We start from the raw sequence: 22,206 nt of genomic DNA on the forward strand, positions 1-22,206 counted from the left end.
AGCTCAGAGGGTCATTTTGAGTGCTCTGGAGGCTTCAGGGAAGCCTCCTGAAGGTCCCTGAAGCCTTCGGAGCGCTCAAAACGACCCTCCAAGCAAACCGGAAGTGACTTCGGAAGAACCTCTTGAAGGTCCCTGAAGCCTCCGGAGGGCCTCGGGGGAAGGGAGCTGTTTTCGCCCTCCCCAGGCTCCTATAAAGCCTCTGGAGCCTGGGGAGGGCAAAAAAAAGCATGCAAAAAATGGGGGGAGCACCCGTAGTATGCGCGTGCGCACTAGGGGGCTCACGCATTGCATTATGGGTACGGCACGCACCGCACACGACCCCCCTGTGCTCCCCTCACTTATGGCATGCAAGCCGAAAAAGGTTCGCCATCACTGCTATAGATTATATAATTTTTTTTCTGTCATTAGATCTAAACAATGATAAAAGCGTACTTTTGTTTTGCTTTTCACATAAGTATAATCTTTATTGTCATTGTACTTAAATACAACGAAATTGGTTATTTTTAACCTATCATAAATTTGCGCTAACACACTCTATGTTTTCAAAAAAATGCAGAAGTGAAAGATTGAGCTTGCTACACTGCAGAATATGATCCAAAAATATTTTAAAAAAATAAAATCACACAATCACATAAGATTGATCATTATTCTAATTTTTTTACCAACTAATTTCATTCCTATCTTTCATTAATGAATAAATGTATGCGTAGATGACTATTTTTTTTTCTTATGCTCTACATTGAAATTTTTCAATGTAGACCATAGTTTTCATCTAGATCACCTTTCTCCAATCTGATATCTTCCATGAATTTTGGATTACGGTTGTTGGCCATGCTGACTGGGAGGATGAAAATTATATTTCAGTATATCTGGCAAATGCCAAGTTGGGAAAGCTGATCTAGTTTAACACAGTGTGGAATATTCTTGTTGGATTCTACCTTTCTTCATTGGCACTCTAGATTAGAACCTTTTTTCTAAAATAAATGTAAATATTATTGTATAAATTAAGCTTAATGAATTAATGTTTTGTGCATTAATTTAGGCCACATTCCTATAATATTTAGAAGAAAAATAATCATAAATTCCATATTTAGGTTATATTTCCTATCTATGTCCGAACTGGCTTGAGTTCTTAAAGTAAAGTTACAATGCCATCCACTCTCATCTGGCATCATAAGAAAATACGCTTGACATTCCATGGAAAACAAATTTTTCAATTTCTGGATTTGCAAATAAAATGGACTCTATTTATTACTAATCAGCCTTATAATTTTCAAATATTTATGGGTATACTACTAAATGGCTAAGATTAATTACAAAGTATTAGTTGCACAGTGCAATAATATGGTATCCTATTTTAATTCTAGGATATAAGAAACATTTCAAATACTTATCATTGTATGTTGTTCAAAAGACCACCTTAAGGCAACTTGCCCCAATTTGGTTGAGAACTGTAGAAGATGAAGAGATTCACATTGAGAAACTCTGGCACAGAGCACAAAACTTTCTATGCATTTTTATTTTTATTTCTTTCAGTCTTGTCTGCTTCTCAGCGATTACCCTCAATAATTCCCTGCAGTTTGTTCGCTGAAAGTTTTTCACAACTTTTGCCTCCTTCCTAGGGCTAAGGGAAAGTGACTGGCCCAAAAGTTACCCAGCTGGTTTTGTGTCTAAGGCATTTTCCGGGTTTGTAACCTGATACTTTAACTATATATCTGCATAGACACTTATGCTATATTATTTTAATGCACAACAGAAAATCTCCCTGTTCTCACGATGTATATTAAGCAAAGCTGGCTATAATTAAGACACTTGAAGCAAGTGGCAAAATCCAGGTTGGACAAACTTGTTCCATATATTTTCCCAAGCCGTTATTTTTGTTCATTATCCCACTCTCCAACACGCTGTTCTGATTCAATTGTGTGTGTTAGCTTTATTCACCTGCTGCACTAGTACACAAATTATTATTAGCCTTGATTGGGATATTGCTGATAAAGTTATAAACATATGTGTCATATATAAAAAATATAATGGATCTGCTGCATATCACACAGGTTTATGGGTGGCAGAGGCCATGTAGAATTGGAGGATCAGAATGTTATAAATGCAATTCTCAACTAAAGTTGCACCCAGCGACACCTGCCCTGCATGGCAGGGAAGCTGCAGACTATGCATTTAGATTTAGATTTTCTTTGGGACAGTTATAATAGCACTCCTGTGTGATTATATTTTGGAATATTACTGTATTTCTTTTTTAAAATGTGACTGATACAATAGAGGGAACAATCAAGGAAGTATATTGTAAGAAGGTCCAGATACGTTAACATAATTGAAAATGCATAGTGTTTGGTTTAAATTTTTTGGAATTATTTTTATATCACTCAGAAATACCAAAGTAATACCTAAATAATAAATATAAGTGATGAATTAATTTTTCAGCATTTATCCTAAGGGAATGATGGAAGATTTTTCCAAGCTTTTCCTGCCTTCAAATATAATCATACATTTCAATTTGCAAATACAATTAGATACTTTTGAGAATCATTATTAGAAAACTGAGTTAATCGTGTGCTGTGCTCCTTAGTGTTTAACAGTGACAAGTAAAAGCTAGGGGTGCATGCATTTTTCTCCTTTCTGAAACTCTCAGAAAACTGCTATGGGAGTTCTGAACAGGGAGGCTGTTACATTAGACTGAATATTAGAATGTATCTTACAGAGTTGCAATAAGAGGGAGCAATCTCACTATAATTATTGAAAACCATAGGTTTCATGTTAGTCTGAGAAATATATAAAAAGTTCTCTATAAGCCCTGGGCACTGTGTAGTTAAAAACAACCCTCCTAACATTACTCACATCATTCATCAGGTCATACATTTTGAGACCTGTATCCTCCTGCCCCAGAAAAGAAAATTGTTATGGCCCTTGAATCAAAACATTATTAACGCCTGGATGTAAGTTATTTATAGTTGCAAAGAAAACTAGCAGACAATTGTAGCAGAATATCTTTTTAATTGTCATTTTATTAAAAAGTACAATCACAATGATAAAAACTAATACAAACTGAAAGAATAAAAAGAAAAATAGAAGATTCAGAAAAGACAATAGAAAGGAAAAATAAATACAGGTAATTCTCAACTTACAACTATTCATTTAATGGCCATTTGAACTTACAGTTGCACTGAAAATGTGACTTATGACCATTTTTCACACTTATGACCGTTGCAACAGCCCCGTTGTCATGTGATCACAATTTGGACACTTGGCAACTGGTATATTTATGACACTGGCAAGGTCTCTGGTTCATGTGATCACTTTTTGTGATCGTCTGACAAGCATAGTAAATGGGGAAGCCAGAGTCACTTAACAACCATGTTACTAACTTAACAATTGCAGTAATTCACTTAACAACATTGGCAAAAAAGGATGTAAAATAGGACAAAACTCACTTAGTATACAACAGAAATTTTGAACTTAGTTGCGGCCATAAGTCAAGGATTACCTGAATATTAAACAAAAAAAATATTTAAAGAAGTAACCCCAGTTATCACTAGTAATAACAATTTTAACAACAATCACCTTCTATTAAAATATAAAAATAAAATGTTATTTCAGTCCTAATCATCTAAAGTCCATATCCAGAGAGAACAGTATATCTATTTTAACTTTGATCAAATAAACCATCTTTATATTCCTCCCTTGTACTTTTAACAATCTTGATTTTTAGTTCCTTTATATAATGTCCCAAAACTTGATCTTTTCATTATTTTCTTTGTCCCATCTCATAAAATTCTTGAAAGTGTGAACAATCCTCTGTTGTAAATTCAATATAGGAAAATTATAGAGATTTGCTACCTTAGTTTGTTACTCACATATTTTAAATATCAAAAAATACAAAACATCTTTTGTATGTCCAGTGTACTACCTTTTTCCGTATCACTCTTGTAGCCTGTCATTTTTAAATCTACTTTCAGATCAGTCTGAGTCTCAAATTATAAGCTCCAGTAAAATTTGTTCTCTTCCATAACCTTTTAAAGACAGTCTATCTATAGAGACAAACACTCTTAATTTCTGAGTCCATTGTTCAAAAATATCCTTCAGTATATCCAAAATTAAAATACGTTGCTCCATTCTGTATTAATGTCAAATGTATTGTAAGTGTTCTTCTCCTTTAATTGTAATATTTAGTTCCTTCTAATTTCCAACCTTCAAAGTCCCATCCTATCATTTTTAAAGAATTCAAACCAAAAGCAATTTCCCACAGTAATGGTTCTTGTAAATAATTTCAAAATCTTATTCAAATGAATCTAGGCCATTAACCCATTTTTATCTTGTCAGAATCAAAATTTTAACCACCTTTTTGCTCTTTATTTTAAAAAAAGGTACTTAAAATAGCATTTAAAACTTATTTCAATAAGGATTGAAGTAACGTAATCTGGTCTTTTCAGACTAATGAAAGATTGTCAATAACTGAAAATTAATTAACAAGCAATTTCTGAAAAAGAAAATATGTGAACCCAGTATCCTTTTATAGATGCCATTCATGGTTTGAGCAAGATAGCTATTCCCTCATCTGCCATAGCTCTAAACCCATCAGAGACCATTGTCTTGCAGTCTTCTCATAAGGAGCAACCATCTGAAGCCCTTGTGAATAATCTCAAGTCCTCTCCTTATCTGGAGAGGAATTACAAAAACTTATCTAGTCACTGGGTCATCATTATGCTATGGTGTTCAGTTTACCATTTCTTCTCCAGAAGTCATAGTTTAATATCTTGAGCCACTTAGATGATATGATTACTTTTCATCTCTGCAGAAACCATTTCAGAAGTAGGAAGATTTATAGCAGGGATGAACAACTAAAGGCCCTAAGATGTTGCCCATCTACAAGACCTAGTTCTTTCATCACAGGGCAAACTGATTGGAGTTAAAGTCCACCAATATTTGGAGGGCCACAGGTATACATCTCTAGTGTATAGAACATGCACTTGTGCATTTACAGCCTTGTCAAATTACAAACTATTTGACAAATCATAATTTTGTTAAGCTATAGGAAACATTTGCTTTAAAAAAAATATCTGCAGTCTTTTAAAACAAAAATCAATTGCAGACAAGACTATGTGGAAATCTGCAGCTGACACATATTGAAAAAGCTGTGAAAATCTTGTTTGTTAAACAACTGGGCATTTTCTTGCATTATTGTCTGATTGTTTTCTACTTTATGATTAGAACATAAATATGTTGGGATGCTTAGGTACAGCTTCTAACAAAACAGAATGATTGTTTCATAAATCAGTTTGTAAAAGTTGGAAGATGAAGTTAGGAAAATTAGTTTATTATTATTTTTAATGAGCCAAGATGAAATGCATCTGTAAAAATGAGAAAATGTTTTCTCCAAAGAAGGTAAATATTCTTGCAAAGCAGGGAACAAAAATAGAGAGGTGCTTTCTAAAGTTCAAAGTATATATATAGCAAACAAGCAAACTTTAATATGTATTATCAGTGACATGGTGCATTACAATTTTATTTCATCCATACTGAAATCCATTTGTGATGTCGTTAGGTCTAAACTCCTGCTTTAACTATCTCTAATGCACTTTTAGGCATGAACTTCTGGAGGAAGCTCGGAGGAAGGGGTTACCCTTTGCACAATGGGATGGGCCAACAGTTGTTGCCTGGCTAGAGGTAAGCTTTAGGAAAACCTTCTAAAAATATTAGTATACATGATTTTACCTTCTTCATAAGCAGTTTATAATTTAGGTTGAAAACAGAAGTAAAGACCCTGTTACAACTGTTAATTCTCATTTCCCTCTTGAAATAATGTCTATAAACAGTTCATTCTTACATAGAATGATAAAATGCTTTTGCCCCCTTTTTTAAAAAAAGGATATTTCATAAGACATATCATACTAGAACTTTAAACTAAGAAATGACCCAGTTTTAAAAAAAGATCAACATATTTCAACCAAAATCTGTAGGAATGATAAAGCGAAAGTCCACTCGTACTTTGGAAGTTGAAATGTAAGTTATATTTTTATAATTTGAGAAAGAGAAAAAAAATATTCTTGAGGAAGTAGGAACTTTAAAATAGTTTAAAATAAGGTATAATGTCCATCATGTGATGAATGTGAAATATATATATATATATAATAGCATTTGTTTAAAAAAAACTTACATAGAATCCAGAAGCAGTCTTCATTTTTTAAATTATACCACTATAAAATAAATTTTAAATCTGAAATCTAGAAGTAAATTAATACAAGAAAGCATTTGTAGACATGAGTGTTGTGTGTTATGTCTGAATGTTACTTTAATTTTAACTCTAGTAATAACCCTGGTTTTGAGCTTTGCTTCAGTGACCAATTACTAGATTCTCTGATAATTATAATTTTGTCATTTAACCAGAATAATTATTAACTAAAGCACATTACATTAGTCAGAAGGCAGGCGTATTTCATGAGGGCTTTCAACATGAAAGGCAGATTTTTAAAAATTGTATCTTCTTTGTATTAGTTCATATCCATTCATCATTCCTGTCAGGGTTTTTTTCTCGACTATTGTATTTAGATTATTGTTTGTTTTAGGAAAAAATATTTTTTTCTGGTAAAGGTGGTGTTACAATGGAACCAAAGCTGATTATGGGATGAAAACATTATATTCTTATGTTTGGGGGGAAAGCTCTGGTGGTGTAATATAATTTTGAAAGAAAAACTTTATAAAAAATCTAATGTCAGAATGGTGTACTGCCTTCTAAACCCCAATACCTGAACTTGCTTACCCAATCATTATTATGTGTGTTTAATGCAGGGGTGTCCAAACTTGGAAACTTCAAGACTTGTGGACTTCAATTCCCAGAATTCCCCAGCCAGCCATGCTGGCTGGGGAATTCTGGGAGTTGAAGTCCTCAAGTCTTGAAGTTTCCAAGTTTGGACACCCCTGGTTTAATGCAAGCTCCCAATTTAATTCAGCCCTGGTAATGAGAATAACCTTATTGCTCTTAACTACTGATTCTCCATCCCCAATAGCTTTGGCTAGGAATGCCTGCATGGTATGTTGCTGCTTGCCGTGCAAACGTGAAAAGTGGTGCCATCATGTCTGCACTGTCAGATACGGAAATCCAGAGAGAAATTGGAATCAGCAATCCTCTCCATCGCCTGAAGCTCCGGCTGGCAATCCAGGAGATGGTGTCCCTCACAAGCCCATCAGCCCCTCCAACTTCTAGAACGGTGAGTCATCAAGCATAAAAAAAACCTTTGCTGGATCTGTCAAAAGGCCAGTACCTGTAGATACCTCTGGACAATCAAGTAATGAAGAGGACGTTTGGGAATTAGTAAGAGGATGCTTTAAAATGCAGAAGCCAAATAGGCCAGCTTGGTAGACCAGGTTAGGACTTCAGTTCAGATGTTCCTTATTTATTTCTTATTGTTTTTTAATCTTTAATAAGGTTTCTTTGTACCTTATCTAGGATACAGAATTGCTGATTGAACTGTAATCCTTCAGGTGGTTCACCAAGGTTTTCATACTCCTACATTATGGCCAATATCACTCTCAAATATTTATTCATTAAAAAAATATGATGCCCAATTGGGATTAAAGTGTTATTTTCTTCAACCCTCATTTCTTCCATTATATTACTTTTCAGGTCATGTGTAGCAACAGTTGAAAATACAGTATCTCTTGGATCAACTTCACAGATGATTTTCCCATATGCAGGACTACACATTTTAGGGCAATTTCTGTGCTTTAAAATGTGTATATCCTTAGATTCAGTGAAATGTTATTTCCATATAAAAAAACAGTATTCTCCAATCTGATGAGATCCAGATTTGTTGAGATTACAAAATCTAACATTTTGAAGTGTTGGCTATGCTGAATGCAAATTACAGATATTAACAGTTCCAGTGTATCTGGATGAAATCAGATAAAGCTGCTATAACTTAATGGTTCTAAAGACAATAATCGAAGTGTATAGGGATTATTTGCTCACATTTATTTAATAGAATGCAGATGCTCCCTTCCATATCAGAATAATTCAACTGAGGGATTTTTTTTCAAATTGCAGGGGGAAAGCAGCTATTTAACACTGCTTTCTAACTGTACCTCATCTGAGACAATAATGTGGTTGTGCTCATTTTGATGCTGTATGCTGTTAACTTACAGTGTTGCTGCCTTTCTTCTTTAACACTGCTTACCTAATATGGATTTTGCCTGACCCTGTGGGCCTGGACAATAGCCCTCAGGCAATGTCTGGGTAACCCATGAAGAAATGGAAAATCTTGCAGCTCCAACCAAAGCGGTTAGTTCTAATATTGCCTATTATTGTTATTGTAGTGTCATCATAGGACATAGGAAATTTTTAGGAGTAAGATGTGTGTGTGTGTGTGTGTGTGTGTGTGTGTTGTATTTGTGCTGATAAATAAAGGGAGACTAGTATAGATCTATTTCAACCTATTTAGGTCTCATCAGCTAGCCATACCCTTACTGGTAATCGAACCAGGGCTGTATTGCATATTAGGCCGATGTAATTGCCACTAAGCCACAGGCTCTCTTATCAGCTAGGCCAGGGAAATAGGTATGTATTTGTGTTACAACCCCTGGTATGCCCAAATTGTAACACAAATGTAAATGTAAATATAATGTAAATATAATAATTTTACAAAATGACACAATAAGCTCTGTATGTGTAGGCTATTTTATGGAAATGTCTGAAATGTGTTGTAAACAAATTTTAAACTAATTAAATAATTTCTTTCAAAATAAATACAAATGCGTTAAAATTGAGAAATCAAATCAATCCTCAGTTCTTTAGTGCATATTTATGTGTAAATTCCATCTTGTTTAGAAAGCTCCAGAAGAAAGCTTTCATAAAAAGTTGCTTTGATATTGCACTTCCCAAACCCATTCTTTTGGCAACCAGGGAAGAGGTCTGGCCAGAACATCTTGGGAACAGCAGCCAGTAGCTTGCTGGCCCAGCTGATGGATAGTTTGGATGATTGCCATGTGATTATTCACAATGCATATATATTGAGGCTACCTTTCCTGTTAAAGCTTTACAAAAACCTGCAGACCATTCAAAAGCCAGTGGTGTCGCTGCTCTTCTTTCTTGGTTAGTCAAAGCTCTTGACTAGTACCTCCCAGAAAAAGAGATATGGTGCAGAAGCTTTAATCAGTTGGTGCCCATGATTGTCAGCCAACTAGTCAACTCCCCAACAAGTAATTTTTCAGCCTGGGGCATCCTGAAAATCTGGGCTGGCAAGAGACTTATTTACTGTCTCTTTTCCTCTCCTACTGACTATATTTTACGACAACTTGGAAAAGAATATGAGATTATAAGGATATATTGTATTGCTCTATTTAGATCTTATTTATTAGTTTCTAAATATTCTTGTTTTTTGTTTTTAATTGGCATTGCTAATGGTTCTGTTCAACTTGCAGAAGGACAGTGAGGAAGGCAGCTGGGCTCAGGTATGACCCTTTTCCTCTGATGTTTTTTCTTTTAACATGACAAACAGTAGTTCATTTTCTGGAAATAAGAATGATCAGCCCTTGTATAGATGAGAGCACATTGCTTAAACTGTAGAGTGACTATAGACAAGCAGTAGTTAAACTGGGGGAGTTCACCAATGTGTACTTTTCACGTTAATCTAGTCTTAAGCAGAGAAGTTTAGTAGCCAAAGATGAGAAATTAGCTGATGGATTGGCACAGTTCTACTGCAAAATTTATTTCCTTTGTTTCTCTGAATGGCCATATACTAAAAAGATCTGTAATTTTGTATGTCTATAATTTGGAAGTTGGAAAGTTTACATATTACATCAGCTACAGGGTCAACTCAATCAGTATTCTGTTGCAGCTTGACAAAATTAATATGAAAATATTTCAGTACCTATGATGGTAATTTTATTGGATTGAGGTACAAGACATTGAATTGTGTTCTATGATCCCAAAGCTAGCACAATTTTGTTACTCAGGTGAAAACCCCTTTTTCACATGAATGTCAATACTTCAGTTTTCATTTATGCAGTTCTTTGCATAAGTGCTTTAACAATACCTTGCAACATAATTACACCAAGTAATGATTGTGCTAATTATGCTAGTTGTTTCACAAATGATTCCATAACTATGAAATAAACCAACCACCAGAAAAAATGTACCCCTTTTAAGTTTGCTTTTAGCATTGTACTGTAAATGAATACAACTAATAAATCTTATCTTCATACTACTTGCATGAACAGCTTCATTTTGTTAGAAATACAAGTCCCTAAATAGATTGATTTATTTTTTAATTATTTATTTATTTTATTTAGTTTGACAAACATGTACAAGATAACAGGTATAAGTATAAACATGGACACGAACACAGGAAATTGGTACGAATAAATGGGGACAGTAGGACAGGGAAGGTAGGCATGCTGGTGCGCTTATGCACACCCCCTTGCAAATCTCTTAGGAATGGGATGAGGTCCACAGTAAACTGTTTAAGGTTAAAGTTATGGGGGGTTAGATGATGTGAATTATCTTTTTCTTTCCATATCCAGAATCACTTTTTGTAAATAGGTTTCCTGCTTATTTCCTTCTATTCCCTTTGTTGCATGGCATCCATACAGTATTCTTTGTGGTATTGTAGAAGTAGGCTACCTTTGCTTATTCCAAAATGCTTATTATTTCACAATTCCTAGCCAGCTCCCATCCAAATATTTACTAGGACCAACCCCACGTCGTTGCTCAGATCAGCCAAAGTTGATTAGATGTTGCTACCTGGTGACATATTGGAGTAGAAATGCCATATAATTAGAGTTGTTCACCTATAATGCACTTCTTTAACCTGATGTCTGGGCTAGGAATTGGCTAGGAATTCTAAAATGTGTTCTCCTGAAATTTGCGATAGATTAGCTATGAAGTCATGTAAGGTATGGCAGATTCTTCCTTTGCTATCCTTGTTTTTAAAATTGTAAGCTGCTTAGAGTCTTTCAGGAATTGAGAATCTCCACAGACATTTCAAATTTAGTTTTTTTTCTTTGAAAACATTTCTCATCCAAAAACGTGTGTGTGTGTGTGTGTGTCTGTGTGTAGTGATTGGTGTAGTAATAAGGTAACCATTATGTTTTCCTTTTTTTCCCCCATAGACCCTAGCTTATGGTGATATGAACCATGAATGGATTGGTAATGAATGGCTTCCCAGTCTAGGGTTACCACAATACCGAAGTTACTTCATGGAATGTTTGGTGGACGCAAGGATGTTAGATCATCTAACAAAAAAAGATCTCCGTGTACATTTAAAAATGGTGGATAGCTTTCATCGGTAAGTTATAACATTTTAAATAATGGGCACGCATAATCTTCACTCATAGAGATCTGTACAACTCCTAAATGAATGATACATGTTTATATGGGATAACAGAAACATAGTTAAACACCCTAATAGTCAACATATTAATGTTATGATTTCTGCATTCTTCTCTCACTCTAAATTATTTGCCCCAAAATAGTTCCAGTGTTTATGAAACCGAATAAGAGTTTTCAATAATGATAAAACTTTCCAATTGCCTTATGGTGTGTTACTTTTTTAAAATAACAGAACAAGTCTGCAATATGGAATCATGTGTTTAAAGAAACTGAATTATGATAGACAAGAATTAGAAAGGAGAAGGGAAGCAAGTCAGCATGAAATAAAAGGTAATGCTTTACTAATATAAAACGGGTTTTTCTGAATGCTCATTCTATAAAATATTCTAAACAGAAACAATCTCATAAAAGTACATTGAAGTGCAGGTAAATGCAAACCATCATCTCAAAATGGTAACTAAAACAATAAGTAGTAACAGCTTTATGTTTGCAAGTAGTATCTATCTATTAGCAATAGATATCAATCTGTAATGGAAAACTAGTAATAGATGGCATTACATTAAACAACTAACTTTGTTAATCTAGAGGTGCATTAACATTGGATAGGCTTTTGGTGTCGATGTGCTTTATCAGTGTAAGCTCCTCCTTGTAACTCTTCATATGTGTGACAATAGAAAAGGAAAAACATTAAAAATGGCATGTAGCTTCATAATTAATTAGATTTGTACTAAAGTATTTTTCAATCATATTGTTAGATAATATAAACAATATAAGTTTTTGTTGCTACAGCATATGAATTTGTCTCTAGAAATTTCATGTATCCGTTTTATGGAAAAACTGCTTTACATTTTGGAACAGGTCTAACGTTATGGGAGTACAATATAATTTTAAATAGCTATGTTTGGTTTACCTCAGATCTTTTATTCTTATATTTTTAAAAATTGGTTATTAGCCTAAACTCATAACCCCAACCCTAATCCTTTTTTTTTTCTTTTTTACAGATGTGTTGGTGTGGAGCAATGACAGAGTTATACGCTGGATACAAGCAATTGGATTACGAGATTATGCGAATAATGTGCTAGAAAGTGGTGTGCATGGGTCACTCATAGCCTTAGATGATAACTTTGATTATAGCAGTTTAGCCTTATTGTTACAGATTCCAACACAGAATACCCAGGTACATAAAGTAACTATTTAAAACCCGTTCAATTTCCATAGGATTTGAAATATTTTTTACATTATTGATTTGTTTAACCATAGGCACGGCAGATTCTCGAGAGAGAATACAACAATTTATTGGCACTAGGAACAGGTAGACGCCTTGATGAAGTAAGTAGTCTTATTTTTATATAATTAATTATGAACAACAGAAAATAATAGATGTTTGTTGTTTGTATAAAATATATGAAAAAAAAATACCTTAAAATAGATTGTTGGACATTATTACCATTGCCAATTTAATTATACATAGATGAGAAAGTAGAGAAAGGAAGGAATTAGATAGTAAGGCTATGCTGGTTTTATTAGTAAAAAAAGGATGTAGTCACATTAATTCAGAATAAGTTTCCCAACGGGAAAACAGGTCACTAGCTCATTTCCGCAGAATTCCTATAGTGTAGTCATTTGACAGGATGAAGCCTTACGATATTTAATACATGATATTTTTGCAGAAATAGCCTGAATTGCCAATATGCAAATTAAGACATATACCTGCAATTAGTGATAAGATATATTGCCAGTTTCTTTTAGTCACATATTTTTCCTTAGTGATGAGATTGCAACAGTAATGAAAACCAGCACCTTGAATTAAATCCAGAAGCAAACTGGCAGCCAATGCAGCTCATGGAACAGAAGTATGATGAGTGGTTTTGGGAGCACACATAATTTACCTGCACCACTGCATTTGCATTAGTTGGGCAGTTCCATATGCAGTGTGTTACAGTATTTTAATCTGGAGATGTCTAAGGTGTGGGTGACTATGAGCAGAGTCCCCTGATGATGCACATTGCTGTGCAAAGGCCCGCCTAGCTACAACTGCTAAATCAAATGAAAACCATTTAATCATTCAATATTTTTGTCATTCCTTTTGTTATATTCTGAAGCTTTTGTAATTGTCAGCTTACTCTGGCTATGTCATTACAGATGTAATAAGTGCATGTATTGTTAACCTGTTTTCAAAAAGAAACCAGATAAAGATTTCCATAGTATACATGTTTGCAAAAATCATTTTTAATAGGCAATAATCTACTTTCCTGATTATAACATTTCAAAATGACAGTTAGTGCAAGGAAAAGATTTCAGCTTTACTAAAATTCAACATTGTATGTTGCAGAGTGATGACAAGAATTTTAGGCAGGGCTCTTCCTGGCGAAGACAGTTTCCTCCACGTGAAGTTCATGGAATCAGCATGATGCCTGGCTCTTCAGAAACACTGCCAGCTGGGTTTAGGTTAACTACAACATCAGGACAGTCACGAAAAATGGCAACTGACGGTAAGCCAATTAACACCTGCTTTCAAAATGAATGTTCCAACTTTGCATGGCTGTTAGTTACATTTAATGTAAATTATTCAAATCACTTACATCTATTTCACAGCTAATAGAGAGTAAAAGAAATACATCTTTGAGAGGCAGGGAAAAGGCAATGGGAAAATGGAGTTAAGTTTTCAAATAATGTTTTAAACTATTAACATTCTGCTTGTAAAATGTTTGATTATTAGCAAAATGTCTGTTATGAAGAAAATATGCAAGAAATGTGTGAATACGAGAAAACAATATAGGTCACCCATTCAAGATACTTGACCAAAAATTAAGTGTTTCAGTTGCTGATTAAATATTATTAATGATTTAATTCATATTTCTAAATTAAAGCACATTATCCGATGCTGGATTTGTTTCAATACTGGATTAATGCATTATTGGAAATCCCAAATGAGCCTTCCCACCTGACACAGGTGGAGTGTTTTCCCTGTCTCTAGCACCACTGGATGTCTATAGGTCACACGAGGTATTAAATAAAAATTCTGATTACATATTCAGGTTTGAAGCTCATTTAGATATGGCTATACAGTTTGGACATATGAACATAAAGTCCATTTGAACATTTAGCCTACAGATAAATGAAGTAGAACTAATATACCCTACCTGCCTTCCATTCAAACAATGATTTGAAATGTATTGTTTCATCTTGATTTTATATATAATGGAGGCAAACACTTACAGTTTGTTAATATTTATGATGAAATAACATTATTTTAGGCAAAAGACTAAAAGAGGAAACAAAGCAATTGGAATTAAATAAGCTTAAAGGTAAAATAAAATAACTCACAGCTATTTATGATATTAGAAAAACCTCCATTAATGATGTTTTTCACCTTCTTTCAAGTTTCTTAATATTATTGGATCTCTATTTGCAGTTGCTTCATCTCGGTTACAGAGGTTAGACAGTTCTACAGTTCGCACATATTCATGTTGACATATCTAGCATGAAAAAGAGCTCCGAATTGAACTAAAGTGAGTATTCAGATGAAAATACATAAAAGGTTGAATTCTTTATGGAAATGAAATAACAGGGATACTTTAGGCTACTGCTGGAGGTTTGTACATTTAAGCACTGTTGGCAAACCTGTGACTTGGGCTGTTACCAGTGGTGGGATTCAGCCAGTTTGCACCTGTTCAGGCAAACCAGTTGTTAAATTACCCACCCCCACTATCAAAGTGGATCCTGGGTACTGCGCTGCAATGGAGAAACGGGCAAAGCACGAGAGGAGGAGAAGGCTGCTTTCCCTCTTTCTTCTCCCTGCTCCTCCTCCTTCCCTCATGCCATCCTCTCTGTTGACCGTTTCTCCATTGTAGCGCAGCGCCCAGGATCCACTTTGATAGTGGGGGCGGTGTAATTCAACAACCGGTTCACCCAAGGTCAGGTTGGCCATCATGGGAGGCTCATTTCACATGTGCGGTGGAGCTGGAGGACAGGGATGGGCTACTCCTGCCACCACAGAGTCAACCTGACCCTGGGCAAACCGGTTGTTAAATTATATGAATCCCACCACTGGCTGTAACATTTCAGGTTGAGATGGACAAGATACATATGATCAACTATTCCTCCATGCCAAGAACTTTTTTAATATCTCATATCCTAGGTGTGCTCTTCAGCCTTAATTTCCTTAAGATATGCTCATTTTTGTTCTGCCTGTTTGTTTCATGCTAACATCCAAAGGATTACTGCAAATAGTTAGAAGGATATCCATAATTTGCCACACTTTAGGGCAGTTTCAGCTATGTTCTAGAGCCACAGAGAATGGAACATGATTGAATGGAAGAGGGGAGCGGAGGCCAGTTTCAGTCATGTTGCAGCAGCTACATTTCTGATGCTACCTCTGAACCCAATAATACATCCTGTTTGTATTTCTTCAGAAAGTAATAGACAATTATTTTCTGATATACCACTGTTATTTGATAACCAAATGGGGAAAACAAACTATTGTTCCAATAGAGGAAAATATACCCTCATCAAAACTGGCAGAGTAAGTTTACACACACACACACACACACACACACACACACACGAGCAGACCTCACACTCAGAGAGCAGGCCTCATACTGAGTAATGAAACATTGGCAAGCAAAAACAAAGTTCAGAGAGCACTAAGAACTACACAAACTCTTGGTCATAACACAGAAGACATTTGATAATAATGCTTCTCTAGAAAATGCATTGTTGTATGGCAAACATTTCTTCCAATACAACATTTGATAGTGTGTAGTCTCACTAGGCTCCTTGTAAGCTGGAGAAAATCAGGAACCAATAATATTTTATGTTCTTAAAATTATCTCCTAAGTGTGTGTCTCGTTCTTCCAATAATGTCTCTGGCCAATCTAAAACCGACTTCTGAAAAAGATAAATTATTTTTCTTGCCTCTCACCCCACATTCTCTTCTATGAGTTGGTGTAATGTTTGTAATCTTTTTAAAAAATTAGCAAATACTAATTGTATTTTCCTCTATACTAATTGCTCACTTGCTGAATGCTGCTCTCTTCCTGCCTGATATTGACTCCTGCACGCAAATGCTGTTCACAGTAAACAGTATAGCAAGGGATTGGGGAATAAAGAACTTGATTTGCTATTTTTAAAAATTATAAAATATAATCAGTTTTGAAAATGTAGGCAAAAATTAACTTTTATCCATGTAATTTACAATTACTACTGCTGTGATGTCACTCACAGTCCAGTGCAGTAGCACCTGTATTCATTAGAACAAGGAGGATACTTTGTCCAGGAATGACTACACAAATCCTATAATGAAAACATCATTTTCCAAAATGCGTATATTTTCTAAAATACTTCTTAAATATTACAATCTTCCTACTCAAGAACAGTAACCTCAGTAATTTTTATTAAAACATGCTATTCATTAAAATAAATTTGTACTCTCACAAAACAAAATCATTTTCCTTGTTTTTTTCTTTTCAAAATAAGGTAGTGGTGTTTAAAAGAAAAAATAAGACACAAAGAAACATAATCCTATGCAACTGTTTTAATAAATAAACTCCATTGGTTTTACTGAGATTATTTTTCCAGATAATCTAACTATACCTGCATCCTTAATATACAGCATAAACATCTCTATGTTATTCTAAGATTAGTTTTTAAAACAAATAGAAAATTATAAGATTTCAAGCTATTTTAGCTATTCTTAGAGATGAGTTTAAATGCAACCAGTGAATCTTCTACCATGTATTTTTACTGATTCCATCTTCACTCTGCCTTACCTCTTTCCCACCTCAACTAAGCTTTATTTTACAACTGCTACTCAGAGATTACTACTGTGAAATAATCTATATCAGTGTAAATGTTATCATTAAATGAATTGTTTTTTTCCTTACTTCTAGATGCCACCTCTTTCTTCTATTTTACCTGAAGTGCACTACCACCAACTTAAGAAGCTTTTTATTCCAAGAACAGGGTAATAGGGAAGAAAATATAAATGTTTATCAAACTAAAATGTGTGGTGATCTTTTTACATATTTAGTTGTAATGTGCAACCTGCCAAATACTACTGTCACACAATTTTTTTATCCTTTCTGTGGAGTTGACACAAAAGTTGGTCACAAGCTCCATTGAAATGACTGAATAGTGTGTAGCAACAATATTGTCCAGATTGCACATCTAATGTTTAATTAATAATAATTACTAATTTTTAAAATTGTACATCATGACAAATTTGGCCAATGTGCAGAAATAATGCTTTTATCAAAAGGGGGCCTTCATTTTGAAATGTGTTCCATCTGTTTTATTGTAATATACTAGAATTACATGTATTTATGGTGGAATTTCTTTTTAATATGTGTCTCATGTAAATGGATATAAATATGATTTTTTTAAAAAAAATATGTGGTACATGGGGTCTTAGTGCAAACACTTGACAAATACATTGTCAGGTATACTGTTTGTATCTTTTCATTCCACTATTTTTTACAATTTTGAATTGTAGCAATGTCAATTGGATATTGAATAGCAAAAAGTTATTAGATGCTTCATCATGTTCCTACTTTTTCAAAAATTATATACCACTATTTAAAGTGAATTCTTGCCTCTAATGATCAAGAGGGAAAAGATTTAAAAATGAAACTTGAGCCAAAAATGGACCTATAAAGGCAAAACAGAACTCTCATACATATATACAAACAACAAACAGAAATGCATACAAAATTGTAGAAAAGCACTGTGACTGCTCTTTTTTTCTAAAACTAACATGAAGAAAAACTGCAAAAATCAGAACGAAATACAGAAAGCAAGAGACATTTTCCTCAATGGCTACAAAGAAGCAATTACCAAGAAGCAGCTAGCTTTGCTAGTATTTTTTTTCCTCAAAATTCTTCACATGCTAGCTAAAATTGGCCTGAAAACAAAATGATGAAAAGAAAATAAATCTGATTTTCAACGTTTCAGTTGTATAACAATACCCTCCATGTCTCCATTATAATCGGGTATTGGAACAGCTGCTTGTCTAATGTTAGGCTTTCATTCAAAAGTGGCCTTGCTGAGACTTCACTGAAGTCAACTTTATCAGAGGAAATAACTAAAAGACAAAACAGTTATTATATACTGTATAGAAGTTTAGAGGAGAAACTATTATCTGCTATGGTTTTATTTGATGGTGTTATTGATGTTTGCCCTTTGTTATATTGGAAGTTTCAAAGTAAGAACTATTTAATAATGTAATTTACCTACTCTATTTGCTAATAATCTTGCTGCCTGATTGATCTTATTGTAGCTTAAGTCCTGTCCTTCAGCAGGCTTATCTGCAAAACATCTGCACGTGCATTTGTTTTATTGCATTTTTAAAATTTTAAACAGATTTTAGTTAACTAAATGGTGACCGTTTTTTTTCTCTCCCCCTTGTCAATAAAATAAAATCAGTGCTCTTTTATGTGTTCTGTCTGTGGTATCGGAGATCAACACATTTCTAAAATGTTCAAAATATTAGTTTCTTATTTGAAATACAATGTTTTAAATTTGAATAATTTGATTTACTCAAAAGTATCTGAATTTAAAGCGTTTGCACACAGTACTATGAAATATACCAATTTCAACTCATTCTAGTTATATTGCAAAATGTTTCTTTTCAGTACACTACTGTGTCTTTTCCAGCTAAACATATTCCAGACAGAAAATACAAGTTAATTTTTAATTTGTTCTCTGCCTTACCTTTATGATCCTTGTGGAGGTACAGAAGAGCGCATGATTTTTCAAAAGTTGAAAGAGGAAGTCATAACCTACAATCTACCAGCCTGAGCTACAGATCATTCTACACTTTTGTTCCAAGTGTTTTGTGAATTGCATTTTTTTCATGTTGGCTTGCTCTTTTTTTTTAGTGGTGGGGTCTGTATAGGAAGCCAGAGACCAGGTAGTGTTTGGATCCCACTACTCCCCAACCCTCCAAAAAAGTTTAGTGTACTTGCCCACAACTACCTTGTCCAAATCCATCTTTACTTAACACATAAGAAAACTTGGCCTCTCCTTTTAATCAAAGGGGGATTCCTTAGATTACAATCTAAATTATACTTTATTAATCAGTAACTTCCACTGAAAGCAAATGGACTCATTCCACAGAGAATTAAAATTTGGCTGCAAGAGTTCTCAGCACATGCCAAATTAAAGGAAGGGAAAAGACAGAATAATAGACAAAAGATTTACTCAAATTTATTTTCAATTAAACATTTTACTGTTTTCCGCATAAGCAGGTTGAACAACCCTCAACTTAGTATCACAGCAATTCTCCCTTAATTTCAAAATTCTTTGCAAGCAACTAAAAAATTCATGAATGCCATCTGTTTTCTAGCACCTTTTTAAGTAGGACAAGGATAAAGCAAAAGAGGATGTCAGAATGAAAGAGAAAGCTATTTTCATCCCCTCCCAAATATCATTATATGAGAGACCCTAACAAATTACTCATGGATATGGTGTTTGTCCTTCCTTCTCAAATAAACACTGTCAGGGTGTTTCTCTGCCTTTCACATTTAAAGCTACAAGTAGGGGTGCAGATAGGTGCAAGAAAATGCTTTCAGGTGTTACAGCAACAGAACGCTTCAACTACATTAAATGCTCCCCCTGGTCACCCTGCTCTAGCTTTACCCAAATTCATTATCATATTATGGGTAGCAACCCTGTGTAGAATGATCAAACGTATACAAAGATTATTCCCATGACTGCCAAGTGGTTAAAGTCCTAAATATCTGTTTATAAAAAGGTATAACAGTCTTTTAAAATAATTTGGGTATTAGAAAACACAGCACAATTTTAAAGACTACATCTCTCAATGTTTTAACACTAGAGGGCAATCTTTCTGAACTATATGATCCTTTTTTGGCTTGGTTCCTAACTGGGAATTGTTATGTGGCTACAAATTATTATTTACCTTAATTATCTGGCCATTCTGAATATGAGATATATATTTTTGTTCCTTAAACTTGCATTCATCACTTGTGGCAAAGTACACAGCCACAATCACCATAATGGGCTATGAGAAAAACCTAGAGAGGAGGAAGAACACCCTAGACCAGTGATGGCAAACCTTTTAGGCACAGTGTGTCCAAACCGGAAGGCACATGCAACAGAGCACCAGAAACCCAACAGCCAGCTGGCCAGCGTGCATGTGCACCTCAGAAACCCATCAACCAGCTGACTGGCAGGCATGCACACGTGAGAAACCTGACGACCAGCTGGCTGGCGCGCATGCATGCGTCAGAAACCCAGGACCAGCTGGCTGAGCTGGGGCAATGGCATGCGTGGACACAGAAACGACTTGTGTGCCATAGGTTCACCATCACAGGCCTAGACAATGGTCTGACAAGAGAAATCTGAGTCCAAAGCAGGAATGGAGGGCAGATAAAGCATCTCAAAACTGACCCTCCCTAATTCTCTGAAACAAAAAAGTAGGCCAATGGGGGTGGACATTTTCAGACTTGCAAGATTCTTGTTTTGGTTTTCTTGTCTAGACTAACTTCATAGACTGACACTCAAATCCTGCTCTAAAGGATTTCTTAAAGGATTCTACCATATAAACGTTTTTTTAAAAAAATCAATTGGGCTGTTTCAGCACATACTTGAGCAGCCCAATTCTTCCTGGCACTTTATGTTCCCTAACTTTTCTGCCAAGTTAACGAGTTGCCTACAAAATTAGAACCTTATGAGAAAGTTACCATGGAAAAGGACAGTGGGAGATAGGAATATAGGTAGTCCTTGACTTAACAAAGTTCATTTAGTGACCATTCAAAGTTACAGTGGCACTGAAAAAAGTGACATGATCATTTTTCAGTTACGACCATTGCAGCATCCTCATGGTCACATGATCAAAATCTGGAGGCTTACTAGCTGGTTCATGTTTGGGACACTTGCAGTGTCCAGAGACCATGTGATCAGCTTTTGCAACCTGACAAGCTGGTTGTATCTGGGGAAGCCAGATTCACATAACAACTGTGTTACTATCTTAATAATTGCAATGGTTCACTTAACAACTAAGGAAAAAAAGGTCATAAAATGGGGCAAAACTCATTTAACAAATGTTTCACTTAGCAACATAAATTTTGGGCTCAACTGGTCATACCTGTAGAATTTGTCAGTAAGGATTGAGTGGTTAGTTAGTATTTGTGAAAAATAAAGTAGCTTCGCTCTACCCAGGTAGTTTCAACTGAGTTTTACCATCGCCCAGAAACATTTGCATCCACTGTATCCTGTAGCCAGTAGTAGGCCTGAATTACAGGGTTTTGCTAATACTTAAATCATTAACGCCATTAACAATCATTTTCTTTTCCTTATTACTCAAAATTTAAATCTCTATGTTAAAATTACAACAAATTTTAGCTACCAATGTTGAGCTACTTAAAAAACTTCAATATAAGTATGGGTGTTTCAGATAAAGCAAACTTTTAAGGACTAAGATTAAATTTTGTCCTGGCATTGAAAGAAACCAACACAATTTTAACAGGATTTAAATTATGTTATCTGTTGCACTGTATTTAAGAACAATATGTATATTACAAATATTTGTTCATACAATTCTAATCACCATAAAAAAATTAAATCATCTAAGTAGCTCACTGTAGAATTCACACTGCCAACTGAATATTACTTGTTACTGTGACTAAGATTCAATAACACATTTACAGAAATAAAATAAACATTTTACTTATATTTTTGATATAACAAAACTGGTTGTTAAATCTTATTTTAATTCTTTTAACACTTCTTCTACATGTTTAAACGCAGCAGGATCCTCAATAGTTGGGGTTATCTGAAAAAAAAATAACTGTGTCTTAATATGGCAAATTAAAATTAATGTTTTCGTTTTTGTGAAAATCATATAC

General features: G+C 34.6%; 2 protein-coding genes across 5 annotated transcripts in view; one reads left to right on the forward strand and one right to left on the reverse strand.

Annotated features, from left to right (window-relative positions):
• Positions 1–20,943, forward strand: part of PPFIA2 (PTPRF interacting protein alpha 2) — a 232,043-nt gene extending 211,100 nt beyond the window's left edge. Inside the window, exons 23-34 of one of the 3 annotated variants that reach the window (XM_081956679.1) lie at positions 5,598–5,679; positions 7,020–7,220; positions 8,228–8,290; positions 9,430–9,459; positions 10,300–10,395; positions 11,119–11,294; positions 11,571–11,668; positions 12,340–12,515; positions 12,599–12,667; positions 13,671–13,830; positions 14,754–14,850; positions 17,230–20,943. In XM_081956679.1, the coding sequence (XP_081812805.1) occupies positions 5,598–5,679; positions 7,020–7,220; positions 8,228–8,290; positions 9,430–9,459; positions 10,300–10,395; positions 11,119–11,294; positions 11,571–11,668; positions 12,340–12,515; positions 12,599–12,667; positions 13,671–13,830; positions 14,754–14,812 (1,210 nt within the window). In that variant the 3' untranslated portion in view covers positions 14,813–14,850; positions 17,230–20,943. Of the gene's footprint in view, positions 1–5,597; positions 5,680–7,019; positions 7,221–8,227; positions 8,291–9,429; positions 9,460–10,299; positions 10,396–11,118; positions 11,295–11,570; positions 11,669–12,339; positions 12,516–12,598; positions 12,668–13,670; positions 13,831–14,753 lie in introns of all 3 variants that reach the window. The other 2 variants (XM_081956680.1, XM_081956681.1) reach the window with 2 other exon arrangements.
• Positions 13,947–22,206, reverse strand: part of ACSS3 (acyl-CoA synthetase short chain family member 3) — a 58,350-nt gene continuing 50,090 nt past the window's right edge. For both annotated transcript variants that reach the window (XM_081956686.1, XM_081956687.1), the window contains one exon: positions 13,947–22,133. In XM_081956686.1, the coding sequence (XP_081812812.1) occupies positions 22,065–22,133 (69 nt within the window). In that variant the 3' untranslated portion in view covers positions 13,947–22,064. The remainder of the gene's footprint in view (positions 22,134–22,206) is intronic.

Source organism: Natrix helvetica (genome assembly GCF_964273705.1).
Source record: "Natrix helvetica genome assembly, chromosome: 6".
NCBI classification, from domain to species: Eukaryota; Metazoa; Chordata; class Lepidosauria; order Squamata; family Natricidae; genus Natrix; species Natrix helvetica.